Genomic DNA, 26,798 nt, shown 5'->3' on the forward strand with positions numbered 1-26,798 from the left:
AATTCTATGGAAGTTTGTCCCGCCCTCCCCCTCAAATAAGGGGGAGTCAGTGCTCTCAGCCTCCCAAGTCGGAGTCAAGGCATAAACTTTACGCACAACTTTCCTTTAGGAGCACAGACTCGCTGCAAGGTCACAGACGCAAGGTAGGCACCGTGGTTCTTATGGATGAAAAAAGAATGCAAGATTTAATATACTGAGGATTTCCAGTGGACAGTTTATTATAGTAAAGGGACAAATATGTAGATGTGTGATCAATACTGTCATGTTTTAAGTCATTTAAGATATTTACTTAAGAGTCATGTTCTTGTTACCAAAATAATCTTCGGTTCTTGGTTCTATTATAAGAATTTAATAGGCACTATATTTTTCCTGCATGCTTTAGTTTATTGTCTGACTTATGACTGTGAAGTCCAAATGTTGAAGTCGGCTCCTGTAACACGATGAGAAACAATGCAGATGTTCGAGCACCACAAATGCTGCTGAAGTGTCCCATACGACACAGTGCAGTCATTTTCTTTTTTTAATTCATTATCATAATAATGAATATTTTACAGGATTTCAGCGCGTTCTCTCGTGGATTCAGGAATCTGTTGATGCGCTAGAGCTGTGTTTGCACAATGAGGGAGAGAAAAAAAAAAGGATAAAGGTCATTTTTTTTTTGGCTACTGGGATGACAAGGCACACAGCCACTGTTTGAAATGCTTTGTGGGACATTACCTGAGCTGGTAGCTGAACAAACAACCCCAACACACTGCTTTTCATTCACAAAACAGCCCCATCAAGGTATTTAGAGGTAGATGAGTTTCATTCTCAGTCCATCAGATTTCATTATCACCAAGTGCCCCCCCCTTTGTTAAGTTTCCCCTTTCACTCTCTTTGAATGTTGTAGACAAACTCAGCTCCACAGAGTTCCACTCAGCATGGCAGTGGGCCATGTGCCTGTTAAAGACCGCAAGATCTGGTGAAATGATTTTGAACCTGCAGAACACAAAGACATCATTGATACTCTAAACAGAGCTGCAGTGCACTTTGTGTTGTTTCGAGCCCGAATTAGAAGAGAAGAGATGGTACAGATGTTGTGTTTATTTTTGATGACTTCTAGATGTTATTTTGTGTATTATTCTCATAGATGCACTTCATGTTTTGCTCAGCACACTGGAATTAGATCGCCCAATACCAGTGCACAGTCAGATAAATAAAAGAACCAGGTTCCCACATGTCTTTTTCATTTACTAAAAAGTTTAGGAGTTATAAGTCGTATTTGCACCATAAGCACCATACTTCCAAGAATGCAAGATTAGGCTGCTTCAGTTCTCTCATCCTCATCCTTTGCGTTCTGTTGCTGCTCCTCTTCTGGTGGGAATCTATACCAAGGACATGCAGTTTGGGAAAAAAATGTGATAACAGAATAGGCTCTGGAGGGAGCTCCACTGTAATTTGTGAGAAACATTTCAGCAGAAAATGTCTTGAGACGAGTTTGTCATGCAGAACGATTTTGAGGTTAATCTCTAATTTTAAACCAGACTCTTTAGACTTTTTTTTGCAATAAATGTCACACAAGCCTTTTGCGACTGGCACCAAAGCAAGCAGCGAGGAAACACAGGAAAAGTCAAATAGAAAACACCTGGTTGTCAATATGCTGGCTTAAAGTCACCTCACCTTCTCACGATCAAGCCTGTCAAATTCTGATTTTGTGCAGTTTGACACACAACAAAATGTTCCAAAAAACCTCATCAAATCCATTCTTTTCTATACTTTACATTACTTTATGCATAATAATATGCCATTTTCTCATGAAAGTACTTTTCTAGTCTTCTAGTTTGTTTATCAGTGTTATCCTTGCAAGAGCTCGGTTTACACTCCACAGCTATTTTAGGCAGAAATGAACAATGTACTCAAATGACTGTAGAGTTTATGTACAACATCCCCACTGTATCCCTGGGAAGCAAAACATTTTATGAGAATACACTAACATATGCTGCAAACAGATAACTCAGATAAGCAGTCCTGTAGTAAATTGTTTTTGTATGGCAAACTATAACATTGTCATAGAATGGAAGTTTTGTTGGTTCAGCCTCGTTTTTTTTAAATTTTATTATTATTGTTGGGTTATTTTTGTACATATTTCCCTCAGTCAGTCTTACCTTTGGCCAAATTTCCATGTGCAATCAGATATAAACCACAGCTTTCATCCCCTACTATGGTGCCAAAAGAGTGGGCATGGAAAAATGAACATTTGGCAGGTGGCCAAATTAAAGCAGACAGGTTATTAAGTTATAACATGTGTCTGTGATAGTAACTGTGAAAACAAACCAAAAATATTAGGACACTGATTGTTATCAAGTTGAATGCCAGACAACGTTTGTGCTGTAAATATATTAACTGCTGTTTACTTTCACAGGCTAAAACACCAAAAATTCTTTCTCATCTGGACAAAATCTAGCCTGAAGAGACGCTTACTTTTCTTTTTTCTTAAAACTTTTTTATGCAAAATGAACATTCAGAGGGCAACTTTGTTTTTATTTTGGCTGATTCTATGCATGGACCCCTGTCTAACCCAGAAAGACTGCACAGGTGTGGACTGTCCTGATATGCAGAGCTGCATCCAAACGGTTTTAGAGAAGGGTGCCTGCTGTCCCACCTGTACTCAAAGGGGCTGCACCTGTGAGGGCTACCAGTACTATGACTGTGTCCGAGCAGGCTTCCGGAAAGGGAAAGTCCCAGAGATGGAGGCTTACTTTGTGGATTTTGGAAGCACTGAATGCACCTGTCCTCAGGGAGGTGGGAAGATAAGCTGTCATTTTATTCCGTGCCCTGAAATTCCCCCCAACTGCATCACTATTTTACAGCCTGCAGACGCATGTCCGCAATGTGGGCAAATTGGCTGTACCCGTGGCAACAAGAAGTACGATGCAGGACACTCCTTTCAGATGGACCAGTGTCAGGTTTGCCACTGTCCAGATAATGGTGGGCGGTTAATGTGTTCACCTATCCCCGGCTGTGACCCTCGTAGTTCCAATAAACCCGTGCGGGCCACGACCACTGAGAACAACGACCCTTTGAGAGACGTTAGCAGCCGTCATGGCAGCCGACAAACGAGTCCCGGAGAACCGTTTTCCAAGCTGGCACTGGGAAACACTTTACCATTGTATAAACCAGACCCACCCAGTTTTGGCACAGGGGATTATGACTACACACTAGAAGGGCCAACGTCTTCCACGATCCAAGATCTGGCCCAACCACTGGAATCTACTACACCACCACCAACTCACTCAGAGGCAAGCTCCACTTCGCTTGGCTCCCCTGATGACAGGAGACATGAACTCAGGGAGACACAAAGAAGTTCTGATCCAGAGACTACCAAGGAGGCTGAGGTCACACAGAACACGGATCCAACGACTACGGGGGATCAGAGTGAAACATCAACATCGCTAACTACAACCACACAGAGAGTGACCACGGAGAACCACAGGACGCAACAGGAACTTGGAGAAAGGACCATTAGACACAACGGTGGAAGAAACAGTGTGACACAGGACACTTTAAAAGACACAGCACACTCCGCCAGTGCAAACAAGGGGAGCAGGCACTCCGGCCATCATAAACACAGTGAAGGCAGTCGCACGGGGAGTCATGGCGGCTCCCATTACAGCAGCCATAACCAAGAAGAAGAAAAATTGTCAGAGGAGCAAAGGCAGCCTGTCGGTAAAGAAGAACAGACCTTGTATCCAACAATACAGTTCAGTCCCACAAACAGAGCTCCAGTCAGGATGAGGGAGGATAGTGAGCAGCCTCAAAGACAACCCCAAACCCTTTCCAACTACCACTCTCAGAATGTGGAGGGTGACACTGAAGGTACGTTATTATATAACATTATATTTCAAGGAGTTTTAAAGGAACAGTGTAGAGGTATCCATTGGCATAAATGGAATATAATATTAATAAGTATGTTTTCTTTAGTGTATAATCATCTGAAAATAGGATTAGTTGTGTTTTTGTTACCTTATAATGAGTTTATATCTATATACGGAACAGGTCCTCTTCACCCAGCCAGACGCCATGTTTCTACAGTAGCCTAGAACAGACAAACAAAACACCGGCTTTAGATTGGGCCATTCACGTGTTCACGTTATGGCGTCGGCCAGCGTATTTGTATCTTTCAGATATGTGTTTCAGTTGGTCGCAATCTGCAACCTCCTCGCTAGATGCCGCAAAATACTACACACTGCACCTTAAAGTATCTTTTATGTTCAACAGTATTCATCTTTTCTCAGCTTATTCTTAGTAACAAGTGTAGCATTGAAGCATGGTTGACTAAGCAAGCAAGCTACCTAACTAGCTAAATAATTGCTAGTTAGCTTGCTAATTCCACCATGCTTTCATGCTACACTGGTTACAGAAATTGAGTCAAACAGCAGGCTGGTGGCCAGCGGCAGGTCGCGCTGTCACTCCACCTCACTCCCCTGCCGCTTCGGAGAAGTACAAGCCAACTAGCTAACTAGCCAGCCATCTGTCTCCAGAGCTGTGTCCGCTCTCTTCCTGTCGAGCTGTTCTAACACTAAACGGCCCGACAGACGTGTGCTGTCACTATAATAACTAACATAATCGCCATTTTCTCTGTACTAACCAAATGACCACAGAAAACAGATCAAATGTTCGTTCTACTCCTTTTTCTAATTCTACGATGCTAACTCTACTCGTTGAAAAGGTGTTTGAAAGCAGCATAATTGAAAAGAAACCTAAAACCTAAAATGTTTGATTCATTCAATGCCTACATAGTAATACATCACAGTGTGATGATTTAAAGCCTAGTAATGACAATGTTAGGCTGTTATTATTTCAGAAGACATCTTCCCTTTCTTTCTCCCACATCCTGTCTTTTGAAGAGGAAGTCATTATCACTCTATTCAAGCTGGCAGAGATCCAGGAAAAACAATCGTTCATGGCAAGTCTGTTTTCCCTCGATAGCATTTATCTACCTTACTAGACAGAGAAATGAACAATACTGAGTATATACTCATTTTCATGCATTTAGCTTGAGAGAATGATATATGTCTCTAGAGGTTTGTAAGCAGCAAATAATACTAAGCCATGTGCAATATTTACATAAGTGTGCTTCTAATATATCTGATAAGTGCTTTAAGAGCAGCTGAAATTTAATTTACTCCCCCCACTTTGCTCTGGTGAGCGCTCCGGGGTTGTGCGTTCTGCCTGTATCCTTCATGCGATTATCAGCATGTTCTCCACCAGATCAGGCCCCTTTTGGGACAAACAAGCCAAGCTACCGCAGGCAGCAGGAGGGAAAGGAGATGATGAAGTGATTACTTGGATGTCAAGAAGATGAGTAACACTGCTCTGGAAAATATGAGAAAAACACGTGTTATGCCAAAGTATGATGTTAAGTTACATAAATAGAAAAGATCTAAAAATTCTGCCCTATAATCTTAATCTCATAATGCCATATAAAAGTTGCTTTAGCTTCAATTAATCAGATTTCATTCAGTTCCATAAGAGTTATTGATTAATAAACTTCCTGGCAGGCCAAACCTAATTACATCATAATTAACAATACTTTATGGCTTCATCGCACAAGTCTCTCTATATTAACATACTCCTTTATGAAGTGAGTGGCCTAAATTATGAAATAATTTTATTAGCCAGCCCCACTCCAGGGACTGAATTACTAAAGATACTGGTTCAGAATTATTATTAGTTTTTTGTCCAGAAAACCAAAATCTGAATGTTGTTAACCCTTCTTTACAAGACAGTGCTTTTTGTTGGGACCTGTCAGGACGTTTCTTTCCTTTCAGCACCTGGCCCCCATAGGTATGTATATGCTGAATGCATCAGTGAGGTGTTTCTGTGTGAATTCCAGAGGTACCTGTCAAGTTCATTTAGCAGCACAAAGTTGGAGAATATAGGTTAGAAATTGGCTGTTTGCTGGGCTAATGACTCAGGTCAAGTCTGGGTAAAATGTTTGTTAGCCAATATAGAAACCCTTTTATTCATTTAGGGAGAAAAACAGATATTTGCTTTGAGCCTCTATAACTGCATTAGTTATTCAGTTGGAAATAATCGCTTCATTGGAGGCAATTTAAGAGTTGAAAGTCAACTTAGGATGTTTTTCTCCTGGGATAAGTAGCTCTAACTGGTGGGGCTACTGAGTTTGTAGGATGGAATGACACTGTGCTTGTTCAATGGTGAAGGTCATCAGACTATTGGAGATTTCCAGAGTGGCGACATGTTAGAAAACACAGACAGGAAAAAAACACAGCTGATAAAGGGCCTTGACTTATTTCTGTTATCAATGCCATTAGCAGAACATTCCAAAGATATTTTGGAAAAGGAAAAGAGAAAGCATGAATAACAAGAACACAACCATTTTTTCTGTAAACATAAATGGTCTGCCTTTGTAGTGGCCCAATATCTCCTTATTTGCCTCTCGCTCTCTCCAACCAGACGCAGTGTGTGTGCTCAGGAGGGGGGATGGGGTTTGTTCAGGCTTTTCTGATGCTGGGCTGGATCTGGTTTAGGATTTCTTGGGGGTTGTACCTGTGAGCGGCATAATACCCATGTGATGAATGAGACCACTGTTGTGGCTTGATTGCCAGACGCTACTCACTGCTCCCTCATGAGCTGGTGTGATTACCCCGTCTCTCATGAGGCTGCTGGTTTCCCAATCTTCCCAGTAATCATCTCATCTGAAGCACACCTCCACACATTCTCCTCTCAATAACTTCCTTTCCCACTTTACCAAGCACCAACCATGACATTGAACTACACTAGGAGAGTCTTAGACATGCATACGTTGATGAAACTGAAGCTTACAAATCTTCTGAGTGGAGGTGGAATAAGTGGAAGTGCTTGTTTTTATCGGCAGGACTGTCACAACATGCTGCAAATGGAAGTAGGCAGAGCAGATGTGTAATCTTCCTTTTAGGATAAAAAGGAGGGTGGATTCCAGAGCTTCCCGTGTGAGAGTTCATTCCTGCTGCACCACTACTGTATAGATCGTTTTGAAAAAAGATAGCGCGCTCTGGTTAATCTCGGGTGTCTTCCAGGTCATTTCCGGGAATTTTTGGCGTCCCATCCGCAACATGTCCTTACTGCAAAACCGCCTGATCCACATGTCACCCTTGCTTATAAATAAGAAAACATCTGCGCCAGATGCAGGAAACCACTCATGAAAAGGACCAAATGTATAAGTAGAGAGCGATTGGTGATGATTTGCAGCACAATAACAGATCTGTCATTACCACACAGGCAAAGTGCAGCTGTATACAGATGTTTTCAGATCTTACAATGCAAACAGTCACTCATGTTTTCTCCTCTGAATATTAAACACAGTAAACCTTTCTTACATAATCTTACATTCATACTCAGGCTTCATTGATGGAATGATTTCCAATGCAGAACATAGTCACTTCTAATGGGGCTATTAAGTTATATTATTCTGCTGCGTTATTTTCGTCCATCAGGTCCAAAATCAGGATTTGGAGGGATTTGCCTTCTGGCAAGAAATGAGCAAATTTCCTGTGTTCTGGTTTGTGAACGCACCTTGGAATATATAAGGCATAATAAGGCAATGGGAGACAGGTTCAGATTACATGACTGTGGAGAAGATTTAGTAAGAAGCGTGCAGTGGAATATATTTAACCAATTTAATATGTTAAAAGAATGTCAAATGCTGATGTTGCCTAGCAGGCACTTTACACAACACCATGGGTGCGTGCATGCTCGAGTGTGTCAAGGACATGTGTGTCATCCTAAGGAAATGCAAGCTATAAGTCACAGTAATTCAATGCACCATTAGTGATAAGTCCTCCTGGCAATGTGTGTGTTAGTGTTTCGTTCAGGTTTTCTTACCACAAGGAGGTGTAATTGGATTGGAGGATAATATATGAAACCATCAAAGACCGAAGCATCAACCAACCTTAACCCTGATTAAGACTACAAAAAGATGGATCACACGAATGTTGGCTCACAATCTAAGGGAGATTAAGACATAAACTGTCAATAATTGAAACCTGAATTGGCCGTTTTGGAGATGAAGTCATGATGACAGCAGGAGAGCCTTCCCTGTTAGGTCATATCCAGCTGTTCTTGGACGGTGATTATGTGTTTCAAAAGACACAATATCTCTAAAAGTGTTCATGTTGAAGGTGAGAAGAACATTGTGTCACTGCCACACACACAAACACGGACATGCCTTTACGGATTACAGCATCAATCGTCTGACAAGTTCGACCACGTGGGTTTCTATGTCATGGACCTTTGGCATGTTCTGTTTTTCACGTTGTTGGTCATGTTCTCTTCAGGCCCACCTGTATTATAAATCACTGCCAGGTCCACAAACGGAAAAGACACACCAGCGTTGATTAGTGGCCGTGCACTGCTTTGTGACACCTCCAGACATGTTGAGAGTTGCCCTTTTTGGTTGTTATTCTAGCTTCATATTTTCAAAGGGGTGTGATGTCACCAGTTTTGGATTTAGACGAGAGCAAAGCATCTGGTGTTAATGCTAGTCAAATGGAGATTTTATAATGACAGGCTTGGAACAGAGAGATGCTCTACAGCCACCTTTCAAGTTTGTATTTGAGATCTCCATTGTGCAAGAACAATAAATCATCTTATCTAATAATAGCGCTGCTGAATGGAATAAATTTCGATATAATCTTAATTAGAAGGTCTGTCAAGAGAGACAGGAAGAGACCTGATAAGACTCAGATATAGCTTGGCTAAAATAGTTCATCCAGAAGGCAACTTTCGTTTCTGAAAAGTGAAGCCAATGGGAAGGTGCCTTGAACTTTCTTTCTAATGGCCATCAGGGGACGACTCCTCTTGTTGTAAGAAGAAGTCTGATTGTACAGAAGTCTATGAGAAAATTACACTACTTCTCACTTGATTTATTACCTCAGTAAACATTTTAAACATGAGCTTATGGTCTCAATCGCTAGTTTCGAGTCTTCTTCAATACAGCATGATGTTTATTGTAGGGTACGCTTTAGGGTGTGCCTAACTTGTGATTGACAGGTTGCTACCACGGCATTGTCTGGGAGTTGTCCCTGTTATCGTCTTACAACTTTAACTCGTTTGCAATATGTTTACAGATCATTAAAAATAAATTGTAACCTTTTTGGTTGCCTAAAAGTATCTTGTACTCCGTTCGATTGGTGTTAGCTCCACCCTCTGGTGTCACTTCTGATTGCAAAAGGCCAAGATACCAACTGCCAGAAACCAAGATGGAGACAGCCCAAATGCCAAACTCTAGGCTTCAAAACTGTAGTTCATAAAACGGGTGACGTCACCGTGATTACATTAGTTTCTCTCCAAAGTCATTTAATCCACTAAATCCTTCGTAAACATGGTGACAAACTGTATGTATCTTCACTCTGTATTCATCCACCATTCTGAATGGATACATGGTGCAAATCTGTGTCATGTTCGTGACGGGGGAACTGATTCCACCTGGAGAAAATGAATAGGAAGCAAAAGGAAGAGAATAAGTAATTATGTTCTCTGTCTTTTAATATACATTCTCTCAGGTTCAAAGGGACTTGTTTAACTGCACGGTTGGCAGAGATACTGTAGTTATGTATCAAAGAATCATTTTGCCTTTCAAGGTTTAGATTGTGTCCTGTCTAAACCTTTAAATTATGCACACTTGCTCTATTCTGAGTAATTGCTTGGTCTTGTTATGGATAGGTATATCAAAGAGAGTTATTTCAACAAAAATAAAGTGGATGTGGAAGTTGAGATGCTTGAATGACTTGAGGCACTCTAAGATGTCTGTGCTGATTTTCATGTATTTAGAATTGCTATAAGAGAACTTGGTTTGTCCTCTGTGTTACCCCCTCACTCATGTAAGGCTTATGTTGGAACAGACCATGCTGTGAGAGACCAATTAAAGCTTAGCTCCACAACTTTCGTCCAGACTGAACTATCTCAGAAAATACATGATAGATTGTCATGATATATAATATACAATATTCATGGTCCCTATAGGAGGAACCCTACTGACTTTTGTGGTCGTGAAATGTCTTGACATATATTGGATGCATTGCCATGCAATTGGTACACACATTTATGTTCTTCATAGGATGGAATGTACTTAAATGACTTCATCTAATACCAAGCCAAAATTCAATGCTTTGGTTTATGACCAAATATCTGCAAAACTAAAAACTTTGTGTTTTGACATGCTAAACTGAGATGATGAACATGGTGAACATTATACCTGCTAAACAATCGCATGCTAGCATTGTTATTTTGCACATGTTAGAAGGCTGACATTAGCATTTAGCTCAAAGCACTGCTAAGCACAGCCTCTGGTTCTCTTTTTTTCTGGTTACTTTTTTCATATTTTATCAACAGCATACATGATAAATAATGATCATAAATCCAGTGAAGGCCAGTGTTATCACATAAAACATGATCAGACATTATACTAAACGTGATCCATTAGTTTAAGAGGGTTTAGTCTACTTTTGATTGGATTTCAAAAGTCTATTAGCAGAAATGGAATAAAATACTATTAGGTGTGTTTTCTTTAGTGTATAATCACCTGAAAATAAGATTTGTTGTGTTTAAAAGAACATTTTTGCGTTGGCTGCTGTAGTTCTCCTACATGCTTGGCGGGAGACATCCAGTAGGTTTGCATCTGCCAAATCCTACACACTGCACCTTTAAGTTAAAACACTGAATGGCAAAAGTGTTTGGTGTAAAACGAGAAAGACAAATATTCTGTCTTGTGTGGTGTGACTGTTAGGACATGCATGTCATGTTGAGTTGTGTCTTCTACAGTAGCGCTGGAGCCACAAATCAAAGCTGGAATGCGCTCCCCTGTTATTGAAGGAACATGTATACATTTTTCCCGTAACCTGGATAATGTGTTTTCGCTCTGTCTCTTCCCTGACCCAGTTTGAAATGAAGTGCTAATGTGTTACTCTTTCAGTCTGCTCCAGCTCTGATTAGCCAGGATGTAACAAAAAATAGGACAATTTTTACTTTGAAGGTAGTTTTAGAGAGTTTTGGGTTACATACTTTTCCCTGCCAAAGTAAGTGGGAGCAGAGTCAAGGAGTCTGAAAAGAAAAACACACATTGTACGTGCTATTCGCAGCGTCTAGTCACCAAAACCAGCTCCACGTCCAAGTCTGAGACAAGAGTGTTGCACCAAAGATGAAATACAGTTGCACCAACCACATTTTACAGCATCGCACTGATGGGATTCTATGATGGGAAATGTTAAACCCTCCTCTTCCAGCTGAACTCACATTGTTTTTTGAGCCATTCCTCTGAAACACATGGCTGCACTAAGTGGGATAAAGCTGGAGCTGGGTGTTTGCGTTTCATTATAGTTCCTGCCAAGGAGCTGTTGAAGACCTGCTGCGAGACAGGGGAGAAGTGGGCTTCAGCTAATGGTCACTGCGACAACATGGAGCCACCCACAAAAGATAGGCACTCCATCTGCTGGTAAGGCCCTTATTAAACACCCACTCAGATCATTTGGCTTGATTCTTATAATTACATACAACACACTGTAAATCATCTTAAATTAGCCTCTGTGGAAAGGCATTTTACTTTTTATCCACTTCATTTGACTTATTAACAAGTTAGATTTAGTAAAAAATGTGCAAAGAAATGTGTATTTCTTCCTACAAGATCAGTCACATTTAATTTATGTTTTCTGTGGAAACACTGAATGGTCCTCAGAGCTTTGACTGGTAAATTATTACGATTAAGATTTCAATTTCTCCTTCTTATGAAATGCACAGAAATTTTAAAACACAGTTCAGTCAGCTCTGTAGCAGCACTCGTAACAGCTAGACTTAAGATAAGATAAGATAAGATAATCCTTTATTAGTCCCGCAGCGGGGAAATTTGCAGGCTTACAGCAGCGTAGAGTAAAGTGCACACGAGACATAGTAAGAAAGACAGATAAAAATAAAAAATGAAAATAAAAAAAACAAGTATTATAAATAAGCAATAAAAACAGTAGAAAAACAACAATAACTGAAATATAATATTTACAGACAGAAAAAACTATTTTAACTATTATTGTACAGTGTAATGTATTGTAGTCAATGTAACACTTAGGCAGTCACTTCTCCTTTGTGCTCTTTCTCTGCCAGGACTGCCCAACAGCAGTGCTGCCGCGATTCCCTCAGAAAAGGCCGGTGTTTGGATGGAATGAATGCAGCCAGAGCTGGAAAAATGTGTCAAGAGGAAGCCAGCGACAAATGTGGAATTGATTCCTACAAGGCAAGCATCTGTGATCAAATACCCCCGCAAAGGGCAAACACAGTTCACTGGGTTCACAGTCAAACATAATGACATTGTAATTTAAAAAGTTAAGCCTAATACAGTCTGAATTAACGATTGATGAATGCATTAGTCACTGAAGAATTGGAAACACATGTAGATGGTACTGTAGCCAGACAGTGAGAGTCTCTCTGTTTGAGCAACTTTTATTCAAGAGACCTCTCCTGAGCTTTACTGCTGCGGTGCCAATTCCCTGTTATTCAATTACCTTATTTAATTTAGGTAAAATGATTTAGGGGAAAATTTCAACTGAAGATTCCCACAGTCCTAAAGCTTCACTAGCTTCAAAGCAAACCTCAGCAATTGGAAATGTCAGATGTCAATTGTTTGGCCTTTCTGAAATTGTGGAAACATGGACTGATAATTGATTTGCTAAAACAGTAACAGCAGCGTACACAAGGCTATTATGGCGGTCAAAGAGCGTGGATTCACAGTGACTATGTAACGCCCAGACTCCCAAAGCCACTCATTTGCCATGTGACCTGTGTGTCGAAGGATACTTACTCACCTGCTCGGAGGCCCTTGAGCAGCATGGGGCCATTATCGACTCTATGCTGCAGTCCATCTATTAATAATATTGGTTTTCATCTCCTTTTCGTAGGATTAAGTAATATCAGGCCATCTACAGCCACAGTACATCACAGCGGCCATTACTACAGTTTTGTGTGTCATTATGACCCCATGCACTTAAAGTGGGGATCCTGCTGAGAGCTACAAGGAAAGAAATAGAGTGCGAGACTGTGAGCGAGAGGAGAGAGCCACTCCAAATTCATGCTTGTTACTATTAAAGTTCATTTCAACAGATTTAAGAGTCGACAGACTTGTCTGCGGCTCTGTGAGGCCATTTAGACACAGTGAGCTAAATGCTAACGTCACATGCTCACAGTGACAATGCTAAAATGTTTATGTTTAGCAAGCAATGTTTAGCTTGTTCACCATAATAGTTTAGTGGCTCAGCATGCTTACATTTGCTAATAGAATGATGCAAGGGTGACATATTTTTGTAGGCCAACCTCCAAAGTTGACAAAAGCAAATTAGATTTTTCCATTTGATTTTGATTTATTACAGAAAATAAACACTGTTGCAAGGACAAGTTTGTGGTACTTACCCATTAGTTCAGTAAGATAATCTTTACAAATAAACACAACTGTTATGATTTCTGGAGCGTGAATGCAATCGGCAGAAGTATAAAAGCTGATTTTGGGGATAGAAACTAACTACACCACGGTCGCATGATTCTGAGTATAAACCCAACAAGGCTATGAAGGCAGACTAGTTGGCATGATGACGTTTTGTAGTCTCAAATAGCCACTTGTTAGAAACCACATTTTTTGAGACACGTAGAAAAATCTCTTAAGCTTCTGTTAACCACAGACCTTATTTCAGGCATCTAACCAAAAACACATTAAAATACCATTAACTTCAAGACGAGGGAACCAGAGATGCAAAAATGCTCTCTCATTTTAGGATCACTCACTGCAGCGCTCTATTAGCACTAAAAACAAAGTAACCCTAATGTTGAGAATGATGGGAATGTCATTAGTTTTGCATGTATTGGGTCATAAAACAAAGCAGTGTTTAACAAACTCAAAATGGACCCTATGATAGCACAAAAAGGAATATTAAGGGATTACTTAAGTAATTAGAATTCAACCTGACGGGGACATAAATGTATGTACTTAATATCATGATAGCCAGTGGTTGAAACTTACTCCTAAAACAACAAATGCCTGATGTTGGTGCTAGAGGAAAAGTCTCTAGCACCAACATCAGCTAAAATGTGTGGATAGTTGAGTGTTGTCTTTTTCTTAAAATGTACAGCAGCTTCTCTAAAGAGCTACATGATCCATTAACACATGTGTAAAGACTGACTGTGTGACCTGCAGGAGTGCTGTGACTGCTGCTCTCTGGGGCTGCAGTTCCTCCGTGAGGGGCATCGCTGTGAAGCCCACCAGTACCTGGGTTTCCACTGCAGACAAGCCTTTCTAACCTGCTGCGAGAGGGAGGAGAGCAGGAATCAAGACGGCTGGCACGGCGTCAGAGAGAGGCCCGCTCTCCACTCCACTCCACAACCAAAAAAAGGTACATTTGGATTTGTCATTTGAACACACACACACACACACACACACACACACCAGAATGTAAACGCATTTTAGCTCCATGCCAAGGGAGGGGATTTTGTTAAGTGGGTGCATGTAATATACACAAGTGCACTGCCAGGAAAAAGCACAGATTTTAATGGCGACAATCCATTTTTGTTGAAAGGAAGCATTGAAGTAGGATCCCTCAACCCCGTTGAAAAAGGTCACGCCTCATTGGCCTCCCAGAACAAAGTATAGCAGCCAAGTTCACCCCTGTGCTGTAATCCTGAGAGATCTAATGCCTGTCTGCCTGGCATTGCGTTTAATCCCTTTTCAGTAAACCACCATGTTGGTGTTAGTGGTAAATCGTATTGATTTAGTTTGGCTACTACAAGGTGAACAGCTTTTTTCGAAGAGTGATCTGCCTTGAGGTCATTACTGATCAGGTGCTTCTCATTACGATGTTTTTCTCTTTTATGGTTAGTTCATTCTATTTCCACCTCATGACAAACACTTTGCCCATTCCATTCGGGATTTGACACAGCTGTCGATAAAACACGAGAAATACAGCAAGTCATCTTCTGTAAAGTTATGAATCAGAACATTGTGCATCTTATTGTAACTTGTATTGTGCATATTGCCAAGCTGCATGTGAGATCTTATATTGTAAGATCCCATCTAAGGAAGGGCGTTGCAAACTCCTTTAAGATGTGAATAATGTGGTCATGTTGCTGTGGTTAATACCGTGTGAAAACAAGAAAAGAATTCCACATAATTGTTGTGGCCATCATGTTCTTACTATAATTATTATCTCTGAAAGGTGTTTTCCTTTCAAGAATGTTATAAAGCTATGTTAAAGCCGTCTCTCGCTCTCTTTCTGTGTGCCGTAGTATCCGACAGCCCGTACCCTAAAGAGGCCTTCTCCATCGGCGAGGAGCGGGATGGGGAGAACGCAGTGGAGGGTCCTGTTGAGGTGGAGGACATGGACGAGTGCCTGATATACGAAGGCAGCATCTGCCAACACACATGTGTCAACACGCCAGGCTCCTACAGGTGCGAGTGCCTCCCTGGATACACGCTGCAAGAGGATGCTTTCACTTGTGCACAAGGTAAAGTGAACACCACCGATCGTATTTCATCACGTGGTGCTAGCAGACATTTCCAGCGATGTTAGTGCACAGGAAAGCGACTCTCTGTGCCATATGCTTGTTGAACTATGATTTATAGTCCGCGTTCCTGTCAGGAAGACCCCATTTGTCGTAATTTGTCTGCACATTCACAGTGTATTATTTATCTGGTCTCTTTTGAGTTCCTTCCTGTCTGCCAGCCTTGATACTGCCTAATAATAGTTGTTTTAATCACACACTAACATCCCTTTCCTGGACCGAAAGCAAATCTCTGCTGTTGTCGAAAAGCTTTTCAGCTAAAGGAAAAAAAAGCATATTTGTAAATCACTCTTTTCAGGTGTAAACTTTAGAAGTATTTTCAGGTAATGTTGTCTGTAGTCTACCAGACTTTAATCAACAGTGCCTTTAACCAACACAAGCCTGTCTCAACAGGATGCTAATGCTAGAGCTCTCTGCAAATTACAGTGAAGGATGCTGACTAATAAAAACGTTTGTCTGCAGGCGACGTGTTTTCCTGTCTTACCTTCTCTGATATTACATCTCTCATCCGTAGCTACCAGGACTTATACCGTCGGATGAAGATTTAGGAATTGCGCAAGGCCTAAGCCTCTAACTAAGACCGCAGACGATTGAGAGTAGTAATTCTTTATTGCAGTGTAATTCATCTCTCCTGTGATCGCTTTATTCATGTTTCTGCAGACACATTGGACGAGGAGAACAGACTGAAGGAGGACGACAGAGCGCCGGTGAAGCCAACTTTAGTGGTCCCGCCTCCAACTCAGCCAGCCGTCCCACCCAACCCCTGTGAAGGTTAGAGACGTTGGGGCTTAATGAGCGGACAGGGAGCTGCAGGCCTGACAGCTCCCACAACGAGCACTTTCAGCCATCCTTACGTCCTAGTGGGAGACTGGAACATGCCTCGCGATGCAGCCAAATTATGTTTAGAGGAGAGGCCAGCAAAGGCCGCTATAGATTGACATGTTATTATGTCAAACTCACCCTCCCAGGGAAATGTTATTGTGCCGCAAATGTCAAAACACAAGCGGTGAGATGGTAGCAAAGGTTAGTTTGTTTTCAGCATCCGGTGCTCATTGTCACCAGTTCTCTCTATCATAATCTGTGCAGGGTCAAGTTTTGTTTGTCTCGTTTGGTTTCCATGACATCAGGGTGGGGGCCTGCCACACTGCGGGCCAAATGTAGGAAATACAATATGACCAGGTCAGGGATCAACCTGCAACGCAGTAAATAATGTTCCGTCTTCCCACCCAGCTCTCCTCTGTTAGTGTTGTGTGGAATAGAAGCACAGAATATTCCATTTAACCTCACCATACAGTATTATTTTCAGGAAACAGCCCATGTGAGCAATACTGCACCTCGGTGGGAGGAAGGCCCCAATGCTCCTGTTTCCCAGGATTCTCTCTGATGATGCCTGATGGACGCTCCTGTGAGGGTAAGAGAGAAAAAAAACTATTTAGCTGTCGTGCTGAGAACATTTTCTCTCCACATCACACTAGGATGGGAAAAGGTGGAAATTTCGTGCAATCATAGAAGTAAAAAAAAGACCTTTTTTTCAAGGCAGTTGCAGTCAGAGTAGTTTGGTTCCAGTTGCGGAGAGTTGCCCTGTAAGACTACTGATTTGTCTTTTCCTCTAATCCTCTAGATGTGCAGAGCAGATACAGACCTCATCTCCTATCACTCTCAGAAAAAAAACACTGTGATGCAGACCAACAAAATATATATATCATCTTATTCCTGACCTTAGTCTCTAACCGGAGGCATCATCCAAACTCTCCATGCATTATCCCGATAACGTGGCCAACTGCATCCCGTATTTACCCTTTATTGCCACTGGTGGTGGGCTGTTTTATCGTGAGGCTGATCAGCTCCTGCTCCATGTGTCTAAGCTGTCTCCCCTGAGGATGTATCTTTAAGTTAAGCCATATCCACTGGGCTGTCTCCTGCTCCTTTCGGCCGCAAACTGTGGCAGCGACCCAGAGAGTAGCTGCAGTATGGTGACAAATTTCTCATTGTGTGGATGTTATACCCGGTGGCCTTTAGCCCTAATCTCTCTCCCCAGAGGAGGGTCAGACCTGTCTCTTTAATCTGCTTCTAACAGCTGACTGCTGCACATGGACCACGACTCCTTATCCGCTTTTTCCAAACCCGTTCATCCAGCATCTTCTAATGTTTGTTTTTCATTATATGTTTTCTCTCTTCACACATTTTCTCTTTTCTTTTTGTTTTTAACATCCAGACATAAATGAGTGTTTGTCCGGGAGTGTCTGCCAGTCGGGTGAGCGCTGCATGAATACTGCAGGGAGTTATATCTGTCAGAGGCCGATCACCTGTCCCCAGGGATACCAGATCAACAACGACATTTGTGAAGGTACACCGCATCTTATCAGCATCAAAGTATTCACTTCCACCCGCAGTGAAAGTGTTGTTCAAACCAACAGGAGAGCATTTGTATTACTGCGTGTACACAATGTACGGAAAGCACATTGTTCAGGCAAACAATCGCTCATACCAACTTTGAAAGAAAGTATTGGAAAGGAGATTTATTTTCTTTATTCTCATGAGATTTCACATGCGAGCAAACAGACTAAAGAATAAAAAGAGAGAGAGAGCTATTTACATAGTATATGATTGCTGTTAACTCTCAATATGAAGAGCTGCCTGGCTTGTCTTTGTGGGTAGCACCTGACATTGAGATGCAATAGTAAACCTCCCAATACGTCTCATTATTTCCATGCCCCATAAATTGTGCCTGAGCCGAGGTCTCATTCATGAAGCAGCAGCAGTGTTCAGGAAGAGGGACCCCCGAGATGACTTTTAGATGTGCATTAAGTGCCGTTTGCTACTGCGGATGGGGTTTCAGGCGAGGAAACTACAGCTAATCTGCAGCTCCTTGTGAAGTTAAAGAATGCTCAATCAGGCAAAAAGAGCATTTAACAAGAACGTATGTTTTAATTGAAGCTTCCAAACAGCTGCCACTTTCAGGTCGTCGTCATACAAAAACAAAACGCCTTATTCATGGCTAGCAGCATGCTAATGTTTGGTAATCAGCACTGAACACAAAGCACTGCTGAGGCTGATGGGAACGTCTTTCGTTTTGCAGGTATTCAGTCTGGAACTTTTGATTTGATGGCACTACATGAAAGGTCAGAGGATCCCCAAAGATATTACAATTCTTCCACGGGGGGGGGTGAATGTCATGGCAATCCATCCAACAGTCGTTGAGATATTTCACACAGAGTCACGTCTCTGAACCTCAAAGTGGTGCTAGAGGAGAAGTCAGGGGATCACCAAAGTCATTAAGGATTCATTGTCTGGAAATCACAAACCCTTGAAATTTAATAGAAACCCATCCAGTAGTTGTAGAGATATTTTAATCTGGACCGAAGTGATCAAACCGAACAACAGACGAGTTTTGCTTTTCAATTTATAAAGAAGTGTCATTGTACGTTGAATCTTGATGTCATTTCAGACAAATTTATTCTGGAATTAACAATATATTGCACGTCCTGCTAAAACATGCAGTGACCGTATCATAAACCTGTAAATGATGGAAGTATAAACAGTTAAAAAAAACAGCTAAGGGTTCAAATATTAGCAGGAGGTCGCGGCCAATGTTTCAAACATCAATCCTGCTTCTCCAGCAGGAGTCTTTTCTCTCTCGGTGTCCGTGTTTGTGGGGCTCACTTGGCTCCTTCAGACTCTGTGACAGGAGCGAGGTGCTCAATCACTGTCTGCTGTTTAGAGACTCAGGGCTGCTTCCCAGAGCTGTATTAGGCCTCCATACTGCAATTACAGTAGTAAAATCCTTTAAACCTGCCTGAAAATACAAGGCACTCATGCATTATACACACATACACACACATATGCACCACATGTTGTGTTCCTTTGAGATTGCGATCTCCCTCCAGCTTTGGTTCGTCCTACAGCCACAGATGTTAGCGGACTCTTGGGGAATAATACTGCAATGTTCATTCACACACTGCACAAGAAGACTACTGCTGGTTGGACTCATTAGATGTATTCATCTAGCTGAAATAATTCAGGACATTTCGGTTGATTAGTATAGATAAGGTTCCTGAGTTGAAATACGATTATTTTACTCTTGATTAACTTTATGAGTAATGTCTTGGGGAAAGCTTTATGGTGGATGAGCAGCAGTAGAAGTGAGTACCCGTACAATCTGCCATTTAACCACAGCTCCACTCAGTGGTGATATGTGGCATTACATGTATATTGTAGCTTGCACTGTAGTTAACACGTGTAGTAGATTATTAGACTGAAACTAATATAATTTGATGTGTGTTTCCTATGCAATCAATCATTTACTGAGTCATCAAGAGCTCATTTATTCATCTTTTTCCTCAGATATCAATGAGTGTGTGCAGCAGAGCCATAACTGTGGCCTCGGCTTCGAGTGTGTGAACACAGAGGGCTCGTTCAGGTGCAACCCCAAACTTCGATGTCCTGTGGGCTTTAACCGGGATGTACAGGGCAACTGTATAGGTGAGGAAAATGGAAAATCAGGGATGTTGCTGATGTCTTTCACAGAGAGGTTTGCAATCGTTCCCAGTTTTGGCAGGTGATTGAGGGTAAAATGTAATGTTTTCATTTAATTATACATATTTTTTCTGTTTTTAATTCAGCTTTTAGGGGAAAGAAAACTGATCTGTATTTAGGGGGAAACAAATAAACGAATGAACATGTGTCACTGCTTTTTCTACATAACAATCTGTATTGTTTTTGATTTGTGAATGAGTTAGTGAGTGAGTCAGAGCGAGCACAAAATTCCCCCCACAGGTGAATCATAGTCCGTAGTTTAGGCCATACAGGTGAATTGGCACGGCATCGGCGACAGAGGGGTTAAATGCCACACAGACAGGAGATCAGAAGGGTTGCTGTTAGGGGCTGCAGAGGGGGTGGATAAAAGCCAACTCTCTGTCCTCCTCCAGTACAAACTGATGCTGTGGAATTAGCCCCCAGGGGCAGGAACTGGGGCATGTCGAGGCAGCCGACGCCCCTGTGAAAGGAGTGTAAGAGAAAATGCTCTGAGAAATGAGCGAAATGTGAAAATGTCAGACACACACACACAACAAAGTCAAACGAAGTGAATGCGGCTGTGTGATGTTTGCTTTGATTTTACGGTGTGGCTTAAGAACTGCCCGTTGCTCTGTCATGCCCTGCCGTTGTGCCTTTTCACTCTGTCTTCATCTTCATCTCCCTCCCACTGTTTCTCTCTCTCTCTCTGCAACAGATATTGATGAGTGTGGCGCTGCGGCCCAGCCATGTAGCCTGGGATTCAACTGCATCAACACTGTGGGATCCTACATTTGCCAGAGGAAGATAATATGTAGCCGCGGCTATCACGCCAGTCCTGACGGATCCAGATGTGTTGGTATGATTTGTAGTTGTCACATAAGAAGAATCTCTAATTGCTTGATAAACAGACCTATTATTAAGAATAAATCATATTAATTCACACACTAAGGAGAGTTAAAAATCAACATTAATTTATGAAGTGGTGGCAGCAGAATGTCATAATTGTCATTTTCTTGATTTTTTCCCATCTTCTCTTTCCACTCATGTGTGTCCCGTAGATGTGGACGAGTGTCAGAGCAGTCTGCATCAATGTGGAGAGGGCCAGCTGTGCCACAATCTGCCCGGCTCCTATCGTTGTGAATGCCAGACAGGCTATCAGTACGACTCATTCAGGAGGATTTGTGTCGGTAGGTGGGACATTGAACACACCGTCATGCAGAAGAAGCACATTAATGCACATGCAAGTTTTAAAGTGGCCCTATTATGCTTTTCCACTTTTTCCCTCTTCTTTAGTGTGTTATATATATATTTACATGTAAAAGGTCCGTAGAGTGTAAAACCTGAAGTCCACGCCTAAAAGGAGTTACCCTCCCCCTCAGGAGCTCCTGAGCTCCTGAAACGGCTCCATTGAATTCTCTCCTTCACTTCCGTAACTTTATGAGGTCACAATGTTACGGAAGGGACATAAAACTCCTTCCGGCTAGTTTGGCCCTCAAACAACAAAAGAGAGAGACGCCGCTGAAGCTCCGGAGGAAGAATTTTTTGAAATGTGAAACGTTGACCAATCACAACAGAGCGGGCTAGCTGACCAATCAGAGCAGACTTTGCTTCCTGGAGGGAGGAGCAAACGCTAACACGGAGCGTTTCAGAGAGATGGTGAGAAGAGGTGCTGCAGGACAGCCAGGATGAGAAAAACAAGGAGGATTATGAGCATTAACGCATGCAAACATGTTGTAACTGTAATTTGAGATAAAAATATGCACCCGAAAAAAAGCATCATAGGGCCTGTTGAAGAGACGTAAAAGTGGAGCTTTTTAATATTCCACCCCTTACTCCCCTGCTCATTCTGTTCTCTTCTCTCTTCGCCCTTCATCACTCATGCACTCCTTTCACACTACTGTACACCCCTCTGCTTTGTCTTCCTACTGTGGCTGCTCCTGTTTATTATTCTTGCGGCGGGAGAGCTGCTGCTGCCGTTTTTCCCAGGCTCTGCTGCGGTCCGTCCTGCGGCAGCCACTGGGCCCGATCACGTCTCCTGCAGCAGAAGGGCTCCGTTCTGCCCTTGCTGCTCCCACTGTTTGTGATTCACTGTGTTGTGACTCTCATAATAATGGACTCCGCTCAAGTGTTTAGACTATCAGCAGGCAGCTGGCCCCCTCACATCACACTCTCTCGTTTTGACATCACACGCACAGGTGGCGCACACGTACGACAAATCCTCCCCCCGCTCGGTTGCACACGCATGACTGTGAACACATGAATGCATTGCACGCTTACAGAGGTATGATGACACTGCTTCTTCCCTCTCAGATGTAAATGAGTGCTGGCGCTACCCAGGTCGCCTGTGTGCCCAGACCTGCGAGAACACCCCGGGCTCCTTTGAGTGCTCGTGCACCTCTGGCTTCCGCTTATCCGGCGATGGCAAGAACTGTGAAGGTGTGTATGCGACCGTGTGTACGTGTTGGTGCATGTGGTTGTATGTTTTTTTATGAATGTGCAAAGTGAAAATATGCCCCAGTGTGAATGTGCACGGACAGATTCCTAGATACATGTTGCTGAGGAGGGAGCTCTATGTTATGCCATGCCTTCAAGCGTAAAGCCAGTAAAAACATAATTGGCTTAATAACAACATCGTGTTTATATGTTAGGATGAAAACATTGGAAATCCCTTTGATCAAGTGTATTGTGACAGTAATGAGCTCCAACCTCTAATCTCCAGATGTGAATGAGTGTTTGGCCAGCCCATGCAGCCAGGAGTGTGCCAACATCTACGGTTCCTACCAGTGCTACTGCAGACCGGGCTTCTACCTCAGGGAGGACGGGCACACCTGTGACGGTTGGGGGCAACGCCATGACACATCACATATGTATATGTTAATTAACCATTCAGTTCCACGTGATTTACTTCCTTCTTGTCGTCCGTCCAGATATCGACGAGTGTTCCCAGAGCATCGGCAATCTATGCACCTATAAGTGCGTGAATGTTCCTGGCAGTTACCAGTGTGCGTGTCCTGAATATGGATACACCATGTCTCCAAACGGACGCTCTTGCAGAGGTGAAAAATGCATGCACTCGCTGTACTGCAGCCGCTTTATTACAAATAAACCATATTGTGTTCTGCTCTGAAACTCAGCATCAGCACCCAGATGTCAGAGCCCAACAGTACTACTTGCAGGAAGGAATACCTAAAGTGTATTTGCATACAGGTGTATGTACAGCATGGCAGAGACAAGCACGCAGGTGTCTGTAGCAATACTGTATGTGTATATGTAGCCTACTGTAGGCTAGGTTTAGTTCTCTTAAACCAAACCAAACTGTGACTAGAAAATGGAAAATAATAAGAATAAACAACTGAAAACAATAAGTCAACTAAGTGTAAAGTCTCAGGGGACTCAAACTCAAATATCCTGGGTGATAGTCTTGAGTCTTACCCATTCATTCACCACAACCGTCAGTATTTATACTACTATGACTACTACTACTACTACTACTACTACTGAATCTTAACGCCTTTCCGCTAGCTAACTATTGCTAAATTAAGTAGCACATTCAACTTGGCCTGCTGTAAATAGCTGCTGTGTGACTATTCTCATCCTGGTACAAATACACTCTGGATTCTTAAAAGCACTCATTTAACTCTTCATAGATTGTATAGTAACTTTACACTACTAGTAGTACTTAATCTTAAAGCCTTTCGGCAAGCTAACTATTGCTAAATTAAGTTGCATATTCAATTTGGCTGTGTGTAAAAAGCCGAATAGGTGCTGTGTGACTACTCTCACTCCAGTTCAAATACACCACAGATTCCTATAAAAGCACCCATTTAACTCTTCATAGAGTGTATAGTAATGGTTATGCTCAGATAAATATAATTGGTTCTTTTACAGTGGCTCAGTGATTACACGGACTGTAAAACTTTATTGGCCTAGAAATATTGTCTTGCTAATTCAATTTTTTTTTTTTTTTTTACTTGAGCAGTCGTCCCCCGTCCCCCCCCCAACGGGGACTGGTTTCTGTCTTACATGTTTCTGCAATGAGGCTTTTCCTCACTAACACGCCTTTGCTCGTCTCCAGGCAGTAAACCGGCCCTTGTGCATTAACTGTGTGCTTTAGATATCGACGAGTGTACCACGGGGGCCCATAACTGCTCTCTGGCTGAGACCTGCTACAACATCCAAGGAGGGTACCGCTGCCTCTTCCTCGACTGTCCGCCCAACTACCGCAAAGTGTCCGACACGTAAGAGAAGAAATCAATTAAAACCTGTTTCAATGTTCAATATGATGCCTCACTGATCTTTTATGAGATTGACACTCTGTAGAAAAAATCTATTTAAAACGACTTGGAAGTCAGCATTAGATGGCATCAATCAATTTATTGGATATTATGAGCAATATTATGTGCAATAGTACTTTTTATTGCTTAATAATAATAATAGTAATTATTATGAATAAACAATATCATTGTTCATGCACAATCTTAGTTTACTTATTTAACTATATGTATCTTTTATTGTTATTCTAGTAGGCACTGGTGTTAGAACTGTATTTTTCTTATACAATATATTCATTACTCTTTTTTAAATTCTTATGGTGTATTTTTTTAGCAATCTTTGGTACAAGTATTTACTTCAGGATCAATAAAGTTCTACTTTCGTAATTTTTGGAGAATCAGCTTAATTCATGTACATTCTTTGTTTTCTTGACCATTTGTCTTTTATGAGATTCTTTTTGATTTGATGATGATTTGATGATGACACTCACCTATATGACAATGAATCTTGTTTTTTAATTCCTTTTTTTTTTTTAAGTGCTCTCAAAATAATAATTTCGTCCCTTGTAGGCGCTGTGAGCGGATCAGCTGTCCCAACTACCTGGAGTGTCAGAACTCCCCTCTGAGAATCACCTACTATTACCTCAGCTTCCAGTCCAACATCGTCATCCCCGCTCAGATCTTCCGCATCGGTCCCTCCCCCGCCTACTCGGGAGACAACGTCATCGTCAGCATCACGCAGGGAAACGAGGAGAACTACTTCAGCACCCGGAAGCTGAACGCCTACACGGGTGCCGTGTACTTAAACCGACAGGCCGTGGGTCCGCGGGATTTCTCAATAAATGTGGAGATGAAGCTCTGGAGACAGGGGACGTTCACCACGTTCCAGGCCAAGATCTTTGTCTTCATCACATCCAACTCACTCTAACAGTTAGAGATGTGCTGTGGCCGCTAAGGACCTTCTCATATCGCTATTTAACAATGTCATAAAGTGCACCACTGTCTGTTAAATTCAGCTGACGTTTATATCAAAACATTGCTGTTAGAGTAGAGGAATATTCAGAAAGAAACTGCTTTACATCAGTGTCTGTTTTCACCACAATTGCATGGAAACGTCTGTAATTATCTTTTTTTTTTTATTTCTCACATGAATTGCTATTGTGCTTGTCATCAATTTCAATAGCGCAAAAAACCTTTGCAAAACAAATTCCATACTCACGTAAAACTAATTAAAATCTTAATCTAAAATTATAACATTGGAGATACAGAGATATTTATTATGCCACCCGAATAAAACAATTTGCCCTTGTTTTAATTATCTTAACCAGATGTAAAGAATAGTAGTTTTAAGATGAGAGACTTCTCTCTCAGATTTCTGCTCCGTGGTGTTAGCAGAAGAAAATGTTTTGTAAGAGTTTCCATCACAGTGCCTGAACAACTATGTCTCTTTTTTTCTTTCATCCTGCGCTGCTGTTTGTGTTTTGCCTTCGAAGTATTCTATATTATATTATTTTATAGTACTCTATATGGTGTATTTTTGTATCCCTGTAATCAGACACATTATAAATGGATGTATCATATTTCTTATGCTAGATTTATATGTTGCAAAGTATTTTAGTAAAAGATTAAAAAAACATCGATGTGGTTTTTGGTGAGTATTGGCTAATCTTATTTATAAGGAGGAATATTATTTGTTATTCTCACTGGACACACTTTGATTATATGCAGCTTATATACGCTCTAGTGAACATTATTCCTCTGTGAAGTTGTTAAAATATATAATCCACTCTTGTCAGGGCATGTCACACCGTTAATGTCACCTTGCTGGTGAACTCACCATGAGCGTCGTCCATCATCATGCGGCTGTTTGACGCGCATGCATTTTATGACATGATAATAAAAGCAATGATCATGTTTGATATCTGAAATAGAAATGATTACAGCCCTCTTGCATGTTTGTGTAACGTCTCGTTGGCTCCGGCAACTCCATCACCCTGCAGCTTGTAAAATATAAAGAGTTACACTCCCACCTACAGGATGAAAGCAGATCTACACCCTAATGTTTTGGCCTCCTCCCAAGGAACTTATACAACAGAAACAGTCTTAAAAAAAACAGAGAAAGGTGCACCGAATTGTGAAGGAATTTTGAGCCAATTTAAGCACAAATAAAACAAAATAGTTGGGTTGATTTCCTTTTTTTAATATGCCCTACTTTAAGCTTAGTTTTAGTGATCTTCTGCCCCTTCTTAAAGTTCAATGAACCTCCCAGACCTGCTGTAATCATAGGAAAGGGTGTGTGCGTGTCTGTGACATCTGTATTAATGCTTGCCGCACTTCCAAACCGAGCTGCTCGCCAGTTTTCTGGTCTCCCAGATGAGTTATACTGTCAAAGGTCATTTCAACAGACGAGACTGATTTCAGTGATTTTCTGCACTAATTTTA

The 26,798-nt window shown here is 41.7% G+C and overlaps 1 protein-coding gene across 1 annotated transcript; it reads left to right on the top strand.

Annotated features, from left to right (window-relative positions):
• Positions 1 to 71: 71 nt before the first annotated feature.
• LOC129099917 (fibulin-2-like) lies at positions 72 to 26,270 on the top strand. Its single transcript, XM_054609361.1, has 17 exons — positions 72 to 143; positions 2,402 to 3,855; positions 11,359 to 11,473; positions 12,133 to 12,262; positions 14,210 to 14,405; positions 15,295 to 15,513; positions 16,231 to 16,341; positions 16,877 to 16,981; positions 17,786 to 17,917; positions 19,915 to 20,052; positions 20,801 to 20,941; positions 21,144 to 21,272; positions 22,396 to 22,521; positions 22,805 to 22,921; positions 23,013 to 23,141; positions 24,200 to 24,323; positions 24,927 to 26,270. The coding sequence occupies exons 2-17, from the start codon at positions 2,493 to 2,495 to the stop codon at positions 25,282 to 25,284; spliced, it is 3,633 nt and encodes a 1,210-aa protein (XP_054465336.1). The 5' UTR covers positions 72 to 143; positions 2,402 to 2,492; the 3' UTR covers positions 25,285 to 26,270.
• Positions 26,271 to 26,798: the final 528 nt, after the last annotated feature.

Source organism: Anoplopoma fimbria, chromosome 12 (genome assembly GCF_027596085.1).
Source record: "Anoplopoma fimbria isolate UVic2021 breed Golden Eagle Sablefish chromosome 12, Afim_UVic_2022, whole genome shotgun sequence".
NCBI lineage: Eukaryota > Metazoa > Chordata > Actinopteri > Perciformes > Anoplopomatidae > Anoplopoma > Anoplopoma fimbria.